Raw genomic sequence first — 12,796 nt, 5'->3', positions numbered from 1 at the left:
TGTGTGTGTGTGTGTATGTATGTATGTATGTATATATATATATGTATATAAATAATATGCATTTAAAAATCTAAATTTATAGTGTGTTTTAATTTTATTTTTACACAATTGATTTTGGACATAATAGTATATATATTTTTTATAATAATAAAATTTAACATCTAATAATAATAACAATAATAATAATAATATATTTAATAATAATATTTTTATCATATATCATGATATCATATTATTTTAGCCATGAGATAAAGTACAGTAGAAAATGAATCAGCATCCTAGAGCTTCTGAAAACCAATCAAGAATCAACAAAGCACTGGTATAATTTCATTTCTGCTGCTGTTCTTAAGCTGCACATACTTGCTCACCTGACAAAGTTATTCAGGAAGAGGATCGATTATGCATCATTTATAAGCCATTTTGATTGTGTCCAATTCTACAGAAAAACATGAATCAAATGAAACAAAGACTCAAAGAGGACACAAATTATCCAACAACTGTTCCAAAACAACACTTGGTGCTACATACTTCACTTATGAGCACTGTTGCTAATTGTCATTTGAGATGCTCAATGCACCATGAAACACTCATGCAACAACCTGTATTCAACAAGACCTGAGCATGAGACCAGTCTATGTTGTTTATCTATGTTTATACGACTCAGTGCTGGTCATCTGCACAGAGCCTAAACATAGCCCAACATTCCTACTTGAGTCTTGCTGGCCATGCATGTTAGTCTTGTATTTGTTTTGTTCTATTCCACCAGTTGTGTGATGTGACAGTTTGTAAGCCCATAATGACACATGGCTCTGAGAGAGTGGAAACATAGCAAACAAGTGGAGATTTAGAGGCACAAGTGTTTCCAGTCCCTCCTCCTCCAGAGAATTGTACTGCACGCTATATGACCCCTCCATCACAGCAAAATACATACTTACATACACAATACGCATGGATTTACTGTAGAATGCATCTATGTGACAATGAAAATCCAATGCATCTATTACGTAATTTAACAACTGATTAAAATTAGCCCTATCAATGTCTATATTTATTCTGAGGAAAAACTCATCTGTAAGCATTTCCATTTATCTCAAGACCCCACCAAAGACTGAATATACCAAGACACTTGTATTACTATGAAGGAGAGAAACAGCAATACGAAATATGATGCGATACATGCCACTTTCCAAATAAAATGTCAATTGTAAATTGGCAAAGTCATCAGTGTAACTGCCATTAGAAGCTCCAGTTCCTGTAAAACAGAGATGCATGCTTGGGACCACACATGCACATTGGCTTTACCAACCTGAAATATACGCTTTTTAAAAGATATTTGAGAATAAGAAAGAACATTTATGGGTCAGTCCATGTCAGATTATATTGCTGATTTGAAATATCTTTTAAACATGAATTTGGCAAGCAGTTTTCCCTGTGTTTTCCCATTCAAGAAGATAGTAGTTAGCATTGCATGGCCAAAATATGGCCACCGAGTGAACTGACTTTCCTTGACTTTGTCCACACTTAGTTCTGTACAATGTTTTTGAGCAAATCCCTAAATGTCATGTGACTAATTACTTTGGATCCACGGGAAAATTACATCATGACAAGACAAATGGCTGACTAGCATCACAAAGGTTAGCAATACATGCTGTTTGCAATGAATATTATTTCAAGAGAATATAATATATCATTTTGATACAGCCATCTGTGGGAAATATATATATATATGTTCTGTCACATAATTAAATTTTGTGTCTTGTTTTGGACTTTTATGTTGTAGTTCCAGTTCTATGGTGTCCTATTTCCTGTTATAGTCTTGTAGTCTGTTTATAGCTTCTTTGTTGATTATTTCAGTGATTGTGTTGTTTCTTCTTTCCTTATTGTCCCCTGTATACTGTGAATAGTCTTTGTGTTTCTTTGTACTTTGTTAGGTTGTCTTCCCTAGCGATTAGTTTGTGTTCTCTGTTCCGGTTCTTGTTTGCTTAGTGTTTTGCTTGGTTCTGTTGTGTTTTTTTATTTACCATAACTAAACCATTTATCTGCATTTGGATCCAGTTTCCCTGTCTTTGAGTTCACCTTCATCATATGTTCCTTTCAATATTCCTCTAAACTGCCTTTGCAGTTACATTTGTGTCTTCAGCATATTTTTGAATACAATTGGTAAGTGCGCATAACAAGTACATCAACTTTATGACTTTATTCAACATTAATATTTTAGGTTAATATTAATGTATATTGGAAAGTGTTTTAGGTGCTTGTTGTAACTGAATCTTTCATTGTCATTATTTATACCCTCACAGACCAGATGGCTCATCCAAAACGTGCCTGTCAATCATATGAATCCTACTCGTCATAACCACAGTAAACCACAAAGGCAGAATGCTGTTGAAAGGACATGACCACATTGATAGAAATGGAATCTAGCCTCTCTGGAGCACACTTGAGTCCTGTGAGACTCCCACATGGGCAGAGGCCATACATGTGAGTTTGATCACTCACTGCTCTATTTGCCCAGACAGGAATACTTCTGCCAAACAAAATTTAAAGTCAACATTTACTGCTTCACACCTGCGGTCACCATTCACTTTCATTGTATGGAAAACAGCAGCTATACCGAAAACAGCAAATGTGGCTCACGCAAAACATTGCTTGTGTTTCTTGGAAGAAAGAAAGTCAATGATAGTGAGTAAAAAGTGACATAATTTTAATTTTTTGATAAACTAACTTTTTAACCATGCTGATGCGTTTGCCCTCATTTTAGAAAATCCAAATCTTAAAATAAGACTTGAAAACCCTAGACAAGTGCTATGCAAATTAAAGATATCAAATAATAATAATAATAAAAAACAATACTATACAGTACTTGACAAAACAAAAACAATCCAAAAACACACACTCCGAGTTCAGCCAGAACTGAGCAACCTCAAACAGAACAAAGGAGGTGAGAGTGAAACCAGATCCGTTATCAACGTGTTCCCATGTGAAGGGGAAGCTCTGACTCCAGATCGGTTTGCATTGCTGGCATTATCCCACTGCTCCATTTATATAAATCTGCTTTGCTGTGAAAGAAACAAAGAAAAGGGAGAAAATGGGGTATCTGTTTCACAAACCCACAAGCCAACAACACCTGCACCAACAACCCTGAATAACAAGTGCAATTCTTCTAGACAAACAAAGTTCCTGATGACCTGGAGGGGGATTTTGAAGTTGATGCAGACTTGTTCATGCATGTTTTCCCTTCTTAATTGTCAGTCTGCATGTGAGGTAAACTGTTGCATCACAGGAAGGCAAAGGTGCGGTGAGTCGGTAGAAGGGCACAACTTCTTGTAATCTTGGAGCGTTCCTGGCATCTCCATTGTTGCCATGGCAGGAGTGTTAGCAAACAGCTTTGGAAAGATGGCGTGTGTTATTCTTGTGAAATACATAAGCCTGACAGACACATTATTAAAAGAGCATGGCCTCTAGGCTTTCTAGAAAGCTTGCATGTCAATTACTGTAAGAGCAATAAAAAAAAATAAAGAAATTAAAAAAAACTTTTTAAAATTTCAAAAAAATGTCAAGGGGTACTACAAGAAACGGTGTGATAAAATGGAAAAATAATTGGCTAGTTAGACCAGAAAGTTATATTATCATTATCACACCAATTGGTTGATGGCATGACAACAACGTTCACAGTTTCAAGCCCTTCACAAGTAAATATCATAAGCTCTGGTGTCTAGGCATCAGAATAGTCCTTGCTTTTAAAGTTGGCATTAAATTGAAATTGCAATCACCATTTTGCCCTAATTTGAATTATATCCAAGTGAAATGGCTTCTCAAACAAGAAAAAATGTGGGGAGAGACTTGATTTTGTCATTTGAGAATTGATTGGATCATTGTCGGCTGCTAATTGCTGCGATCTCATTTGAGAGACAGGTTTTTGTTCCACCCTCATAACAGTGTGCATGTTATCAGAAAAGAGATGCCGCATGGGGTGGGGAAGTTAAGATAAAGATTGCAAGAGCATTTTTCCAACTACTGTAATCAAAGTAGCACTGCACTTATAAATACTACATTGGCAGGATGAAAGGCAGGATGAAAGAAAAATACCATCTCAACTTTTCTGAAGACAATCAGTTAGAGATTGTTACATATTTTATAGATTTTCAAACCGGTTTGAGGTGCATCATTACATCCCTAAAATCTACTATATGAAATTTTAGCAACATATTTGTTGCTTGCAAAAAAAATTATTTGTTAGAACACACAACTTATGGATGGCCATCAATAGAGAAAGATAGTGTATGCAAGGAGTGTATGCTACTACTGAAATTTCTCCAAAGAGTTGGACACGTTTTGTGGTTGGGCTATGATACTGTATATGTCGTGTAGGTACTTCTGTGCAAGTCTAAGGTCAGCTCACAGGGAGGGAAAAAAAAAAAAAGAGGAGAAAGAAACAGCAAAGAAAAGATCTCAAACCATTGGACTGTTGAACAAAAGTGCTGAACAAAAGATAAGAGGTCTGGAACACTAGAAAAATTGCTGCTCTCACACTTACATATGCTGCAGGACTGCCAATATGAACACAGGGTCGGGGGACCTATGAAAAGCTTGCATAACTCCAGACAGGATGCCAATATACTACATGAGGAAAGCTCAGGAAATTACTTGAATTCTTGACATTAACCACACTAGTCCCACTATTTACTTTCTAAGGCCATTAGGGTGTAGTGCAGTGGTTCTCAACCAGTTTTACTTAAGGACCTTTCATTTCACATTTAAGCAACAACTTGACACAAAAGCAACAAAAATTTCCTTCAAATTGAACACTGAAATGTAATATTACCATGAACTAGCCTATAAGGCCACACAATAGGCACAATTATTAACATCACATAGGATGAATAGGAAATGTTTATGTGTTGTTGATCTCTGCAGTCAATAACTCACTGCACAAAACACATTGTGGTCATACTTGTTAATCTCATCAGAAATGCTGTTAAAGCTACTTCAGTTACTGCTGATGGAAACCCTAACTCCAAGATATTAACAATGCACCGATAATGTCTTTTAAAGAAAAAAGATCCATAAAGAATATGGTTGAAATTATCCAATTTAATGTTATGGACAGCCCCACTGCAACCGTTTTGTTATCAGAAAACTACCTAGTTAAAATTCACTGGTTCATTCGGTTGGTTGGCATTCGATTTTAAACTTTGAGATTTGAATATTCTTTTTTTATTCTTTTTTTTTTTTCCAAACACCTGGCATTCCCCACTAAACAGTTCTCATTCGTGCTTGAAATGAATCGCCCATGAGTGAACTTCATCAGTTCATCTGGAAGAGAAGACAAAAATGCCGAAGACCTCTGTGTGGGAGCACTTTAAATTAAGTGAGGACAAGACAAAGGCAGTGTGCCAAACATGCGTTTTGAAACCTACCAAAACAGCACATCAAGTCTGAAAAACACGAGTTCTGTTAGTAGTACGCCTACAGTATATTGTTGGTGTAAAAAAAAATAGCTGCTTTTATCCGCCATGTTAATCAGTAATTTTACACATGATAAAAATGTGCACTTAATTTGCTTGGAAAATACTTGCAAATACTGCAGTCATAAAAAAGATATAGTAGCCCAACCTAATAATAATTTTCTATATTAAAAGTATTGCTCTTAACAGTGTGTTTTGTATCACTAGTGCAGTGTCCGTTCTCTGATCATATAAGCCCTGCCCGCATGAGGCGCGCTGCTTCCGGATTCCAATTCCGAACGTGTCACGTGTCCATATTGCAACAAAATTCAACACTGCACTCCCTTGGGTCCGCAGCAACACACCCACCATGCGTGAAGTCTGAAGCTTTGAATATTCGGTGTTGATTACTACCAAAGCTTCGAAAAAAAACTGGTATTTGGGCCAGCCCTACTGAGCAGTGCCCACGCAGAGACTGCGCTCACTGGGACAGACTGCTCTCACTGCGAGTTCTGTGATCGTGGATCCCCTTTCTGGCCTGCTCTCCTGTTTCTTCCCTCCTAGGAGCCTAGGAGAAAGAAACAGCGGGGTTCAAACACCATGCTCGAGTGAACTCATGCTGGCACAGGTCGCGTGTGCTTCACTCTTCCCACAATGTCTCGACTCGCCTGTGTGCTTGACATGTGAGGATCAGCGCCCTTCATCGGCAGCGAGCAGCTCGATTTCCTTCGGTGGCTCTGAGAAGGAAGTTGTTGCAGATGACTGAATATCACTGACAACCTCATATTCAGAAAAGTGGGTGTGTTCCGGGAAAGATCCCAACACCATCCCTCTGACGCAAACAACGTGTTCTCACCAAGGCTGTGGAGGATCTCGGCCTAGCTTGGCCAGCTCTGGTAGAGCCCACCTGTGGCCTCCTAAATGTTCACAAAGAACTCACCAGGAAGTGGCGCGACCACTACTCGGCACGTGTTAATCCCTCCACTTCTGCTGCTCTCACCATTGTTGATGGAACCGATGAACGAGGTTATTGCAAGCTCCCCCCTCTAGAAGAGGCGGTCGCTGTACATCTGTGCCCTCTATCGGCCATGGGGTTGAAAGCCCTGCAGGCTAACCTCAGCTCTAGCAAACAGGGCTTATTCAGTGGCTGGCCAGGCTGGCTCAGCGCTTCACACGGAGGTGGTGCTCCAAGTATTTCAGGCCAAATTTCTCTGCCCCATGGACGAGTCCGGCCAGAGTTCTGATGCCTTTAGAGAGCTGTGCACAATGACCAACTTGATTCTGCATGCTACTAAGGCGGTTTACAGTGGCACAGAAGTCATCGCAGGCATTGAGTCTCTTCCTGCCGAACCGCTCCAGTGCAGCGGCTGTTTCAAGTTGCCTGAAGGCTCCATCCTCCCAGCAGGCTGATAAGCCGGATCCCCAGCCTAAGCCTGAGCCTGTGCTTCAGCAATGCCTCCGAATGGCAAAACCCGTCCCGTTTCCCAGGCGTCAAGGTCCCCTCCCCAGGGTACCACTGGACCCTGATCTTAAAGGGATACTTAAAGGGATCATTATTCACTTACCCCCATGTCATTCCAAACCCGTAAAAGGTTTGTTCGTCAAAATCAGAGCAATTCTGAGCAGTACGCAGGCAGCGTATGCTCTTCCTCTGTCTGAAAGCTTTTCATACTTTCCTGGACCTTGAAAGACTTGGCAGTCTATGGGACAGTCTCAAGCCTCCCTGTTTTCATCCAAAATATCTTACAAAATATCTTGTGTTCCAAAGATGAATAAAGCTTTTAAGGGTTTGGAACGACATGGGGTTAAGTGATTAATGACCAAATTTTAATTTTTGGGTGGAGTAACCCTTTAAGAAGCCATAAAAAAAAAAGTCCAATGAAAACAACTTCAAATGCTCTGACATTTTTGATCGTACAGATAAGAGTAGTACATTATTTTAATCTGTAAATGGTCCACTTTTATTCATGTACTCTCACAATATCAACAAAACACTGTGTTTTTGTAAAATAAAGAGAACACACAGGATGCACTTTCTGTCGTCGCGGTCTCCCTAAACTTCTTCCTGAACCAAAACTCAGCGTATACGTGACATACAGACATGAGAAATATGTCTACAGTACAGGAAGCTTGTGTCTACTTTTTTTTAAATGAAGTCATATCGGTAAAAAATATTCTCTGTTAAAGTAATCTATATGAAACCTATGTGAGGTACATTTTTTCCCATCTGATCTCATTATCTATAATGTGATCATGTCAATGCACAGCGTGCGCTATTCGTATGATAATCATCCATGTAAGACACACAAACCTGTAAACACCCATCACCTCTGTAAACAAAGCAGCAACTGCAAGATCCATCAAGTTCCTCTAGGCTTCTTTACTTTTTGGTAAAAGTCGCTCTGAGGGGAATAAGCCATGTATTGTAAAACGCGATGCAATGCGTGGCTTGATCCAGTGGAGGAGATAATTTCTGATGAGTAAGTTATTTATTCTTACTTACATTAGTGTTATTGTGACATAAACTTCTACACATTTTACAAGTTGGACTTTTCCCAGAATATAATTCCAGACTAAATGTGTGAAATCGCCTGCAACATTTTGAAATATCAAAATGTTGTATGACGCGAGGATGTTTTTATGCTCTATATATTATAAAACAATACGATATAAAAGTAACGTTAGTGTTTACACTGTAACATAATTCATGTTAGAATCTAAGAATTTTAGACCAATGTTTACTCTAAAATACTCAGTCTGCAAATATCTGCTCAAACTAAGATGTTTATAATGTTTAATAATAATTTAGTTTCTCAGATACAATACTGTACTATATAATAATAGGCTACATACAAATCATGCGTGCGTCTATGACTACAAAATCAAGGTTTTTTTTTTTTGGTTTTTTTTGAGTAGGCAATATTAGTGATTGGTAATGTAATAATATAGTTGCTCCTGATATCAACATGATCACTGGAATTTATTATTATTATTTTTTTTTAGTGACCAGATACCAGCGCAGATGAGTCCTGCTGATTTTCTCATGTGTCTTTTCAAACTGTTTTTCTCTGAGTGCTGTACCAACATCAGATGTTCATTTACACTGGGCTGATAATCTGCATGAATGTAGTAAAATAAGCTCCATGATGGGGCTGTTTTTTTCTTTTCTTGAATGCATGAAAAGCAGCAGCAAACACCATTGAAATACCAGGTATGGTTTACTTGTTTCAAGATTTGAACAGGATCTGTTTCCAGGAATGGCACAAAGTCTGTGTTTAGATCAGTGTGCTCAATAAATGTTACTTTGACCTTCATTATGTATATTCTGATTATATTGTGTTGTAAATTAAATAGGAAAAAAAAAAAAAAAAAAAACTCCTCACATTCATTGTTACCAACCTCACAGTCACACTGTGGCCACACTGATGGCCCATTAAATATTCATGGTCATTGTCACTTCCTCACATATAGCCTTCCTGACACATAACATGTTTTACAAAAGTTAAATCAATATATTTTTTTCTGTGAATGAGTGAGCAGGATGATTTTCAAATAATTTTGTAGCAAAAACTCTAGTCTACCACACCCAGTTCTCAAAAGTCCTGTGAACAAATCTTCTGTTTGTGTTTTATGGCCTTATTTTAGTTATTTGATTTTTTTTTCACTAACCACGCATAAAACTTTTTTCTCAGAAATACAAATTTGTACATACATGCTAATTACATGTTATTGTAGCACAGTTTCACACCAGGGGAATGGCCTCCTCCTGGGTTTGGTCCAGCAGGACTTCTATCAGTGACATCTGTGCGGCCGCCAGCTGGCCATCACCATCTACCTATGTTTAATTCAGTGTTACTTGCTTTTTCTTTGTAATAATTTGTGAACTTTACTAGCAATTCCTGAGTGAAAATTAGAGGAAATTCTACACCAATTTTTTTTTTCAGTGTAGTTTTGTTCAAGTTTTCAAGGATGACATCAGTGCAAGTCACAACCTCAATGTCTAATTGGCTACAAAATGACAGATTAATCTGTACAAATATAACTGATTTCTAATTATATTGAGTACTGATTGAAAGGCTAATTGACACACTTTGCTAAAAAAGAGGTCAAACTTCATTGCAGCTGTCCAACCAGGACACCAACACCAGGATAAATGCTCAAAAGAAGGCTTGGCTGCTGCCCCAAGCTTGTGGTCCAGATTTTCAAGGAAAGGCATGCTTAAGGCAACCAATCATCATGTCCGGCTTTCTGTAGCCACAAATGAGCTACTAGTTTCTGGCAATGTTGTATTCCAGTTACTCTATGTGTATAAGTCGAAAAAACCAGCATGGACCGGAGAAGCGAAAATACTTCAGCCTCAGATCCTGGATGGGATAGCATCCACCCTACAATTTTAAGACAGGGAGAATGCTTGGGCAGGACTGTGGACACTATTTAGTATTCAGCACCATTCATCTCCAGTGTCCACAGAAGCTGTTTCCCCCTGGGTAAAGCACAGCTGACAGTTGGCAACTAGAGGACAGAGGCTTTTGTGAGCAAACTTATGCAAAACCTGACGGACTGTTACTGTAAATCAGACCCACTCTGCGATGTTTCTCGGGTTCTGAAGGAGTCAGGACTAGACGGGGGCTGGAGGGCTGGCAGACAGTACAGGGCGAGACCGGAACGTTCCACATTTCTTTTCCTCTTGGGAGAGATGAAACACATTCATGACCCCCACACAACACTGAGACAACACCACGCCTTGTTTATTATTCTGAACCGCAGTCCTAAAGCACTTTTATTATTGGCTATGTGCAAAAAAGGGGAAAAAAAGAAATGACATCAATGATAAAAACAACAGCTGTTTCGTGACAGACACTAGCAGCTGCAGAATGCTACTGTACCTGACACAGCAACAATTCCATCAGCATGAGCACAACAGATATTTTCCAGAGCTGTTCATATCTCACTATCCAGCTACATCCCAAAGGACAGGAGAAGACACAAATGTTGAAACTAGTTCTGTATAAGACACTATAAACATTTATGGCTAAAAGCTGTTCTACTCTCTTCTGTCTTTCTTTTGTGTATGATTCTGACAAGTGCCAGCCATTAGTATCCAGTTTTATCAAACTATCTTACAATGTCATTCAACACTTGTAGCTGTACCTTCTGTGATACTAAAGCAGTGCTATATAAACGAATGTTAGTTTACCGATGGATGGTAACCTCTGCTGCTTTGTTTGTCTGCCCTTTACCTCTGAACTCAGCAACTAGGGGGCTCCATCAGGACATCTCAGCAAGACTAATAAAGAATTCCTCATTTACCCAACTAATCCAATAGGAAGTCTAGGAAATGAAGCAGAAAACAGCTTCAAGGATAAATAACATCAATATTTTTGAATCTGCTTATTTTATCATTATATTGAGATATTTTGGTGAATTTCATGAACACTGTCAAGAACATGTACCACATTTCACAAAAAATTTTTTAACAATTAAGCAGATTTCTGCCGATTCCCCATTAAACCCCTGATCCCCAAATTGTAAAGTATGTATTTAATATTTGGATACGTATTTAAGTAGTATTTGTTGAACTGTATTTAATTTTTATATTAAAGTAATTACGTAAAGTATATATAATCATATATATTTTCTTCAGATTTTGCCATTAAATGTCATACGCTAATCTGTCAAACTAAGAATGGTAACTTTGGCAAGACTAACATTTCTAATATTTCACTGGAGAAAGCACATAATTCTCAATCAAACAGAGTAAATGTTTAAAAACTAAGAACAGTAGCATGCAGCATGTAAACCACATCAGTGCTGTATGAAACAAACATGATCTTAAAACTCAAATTTACACAATTCACATATTATATACAACAAGAGTTCACAAGGCCAATGCTGTGTGATGAACCGAGTCATGGAATCCCTAAGATTATTACAGGCTCCGAACAATAGAGTTTTGTTGACTGATCTGTCCAAGTGTGATACACCAAACACAATTATTGGCTTAACAATAGAAAACTAGAACGTACAACTGCCATAACGGTTCTATCCATGACGTATTATATCATAACATCTAAAGAAAATGCCTAAATAATTGCTAACCTATCAGTGTAAAACAAAACACATTGGTTGGCTACATTACAGCGTGGTGTAAAATAACATGGCTGAACAAAGCACAGTGTGTTTGACCCCTATACAGGTGTCTGCGCCGCAAAGTGTACATCAATGAGACTTTTACACTAAAGCTACCGAGAAACACTGCAATATGGTCATCTAATATCCAAAAAGAAAATGGATTGCTTAACTGACCACAACAAGATTTACATCAAGTAGTTTCTCCGACATACCTGTGCCATGTCTCTGTGGTCACAGCCTCTGTTTGGCATCCTAACAGCCACTCTCCTCAGAAAGCTGATCTGAGTTCAGCCAGACTGGTTCCTGGAGTCCATTCATCACCCTGACTGCACTGAGACTTACAGTGCACTCACTCCACAGCCTGTGACTCAAACTGTGACACGAAAACAAAGAAGGAGGAAGCCCATCCCAAAACACAGTGAAAAAGGGAGGGAAAAAAACGGAACAAGAGAAAAGGGCCAGTCAGGACAGTCTGATGCCGCTAAGAAATTGAGGTTTTCTGAATAAAGAGAGGGAGAGAAAGAACCAATCACAGGGGAGTGGACTCCTTCCTCCTTTTCGCCCAGAGGATGCTAATCATTTCTCAGTGCAGTCTGACAGGTAAAGTCGGTGCGCTCCTTTTATTTTCATAGCAGTGTGTTTTCATGGCAGCGTATCCTCGTGAGATTTTCTGCAAACAAGTGTTTTAAACAGATAAAACTTGCAGAACAGGTGCACAATAGCGAAAGGAATATAAAACGCTTGCATTCAGGGGAAGTGTTTGAAAAATAAACTGATTTATTGATGTTTCAGTCTTATTAGGTAACTCAACAGCCCATTAATGTACAAGTATCCTTTCACTGACACCAGGCCTTTGGCATTATCGTTAATATTACTAAACATTACTGGCCATTTTTACAAGAATTCTCTTTTAAACTAAAATCAAACTAGTCGAGGCTCCCTATACTTCTCCCTTTAAAGTATGCGTGAACCAGAAATTGCATCCAGAAGTTGTGTATTTCCGAGTGAAATTAAATTAAATGAGAAAAAAATAGAGGGCGGGGCTTGATTTTTGCGCACATCCACACCAACTCTAGCTCGCAGCAGACTCAGAGTTGAGTATTTTAAGGATGTTCTGCTCAATCTGACATCATCAGAAATGGAACTCCATTCCATAGAGGAAGCAAATTTTCAGATTTTGACCAAAAATTACGAAGACAAACCCTTTTTCCCCCGTA

The 12,796-nt window shown here is 38.4% G+C and overlaps 1 protein-coding gene across 10 annotated transcripts in view; it reads right to left on the bottom strand.

Moving 5' to 3' along the window:
* LOC109055151 (rho guanine nucleotide exchange factor 4-like) overlaps positions 1-12,796 on the bottom strand; it is an 82,652-nt gene that overhangs the window by 62,583 nt on the left and 7,273 nt on the right. The window contains exon 1 of one of the 10 annotated variants that reach the window (XM_042771666.1): positions 11,792-12,751. The exons of the other annotated variants lie outside the window; for them this stretch is intronic. Within the exon in view, the coding sequence (XP_042627600.1) occupies positions 11,792-11,830 (39 nt within the window). The 5' untranslated portion in view covers positions 11,831-12,751. Of the gene's footprint in view, positions 1-11,791; positions 12,752-12,796 lie in introns of those variants that run through there. 10 annotated transcript variants of the gene reach the window in all.

Source organism: Cyprinus carpio, chromosome A2 (assembly GCF_018340385.1).
Source record: "Cyprinus carpio isolate SPL01 chromosome A2, ASM1834038v1, whole genome shotgun sequence".
NCBI classification, from domain to species: Eukaryota; Metazoa; Chordata; class Actinopteri; order Cypriniformes; family Cyprinidae; genus Cyprinus; species Cyprinus carpio.
The sequence above is the reverse complement of the archived record's forward strand: the minus strand, read 5'-3'. Positions and strand labels throughout refer to the sequence as shown.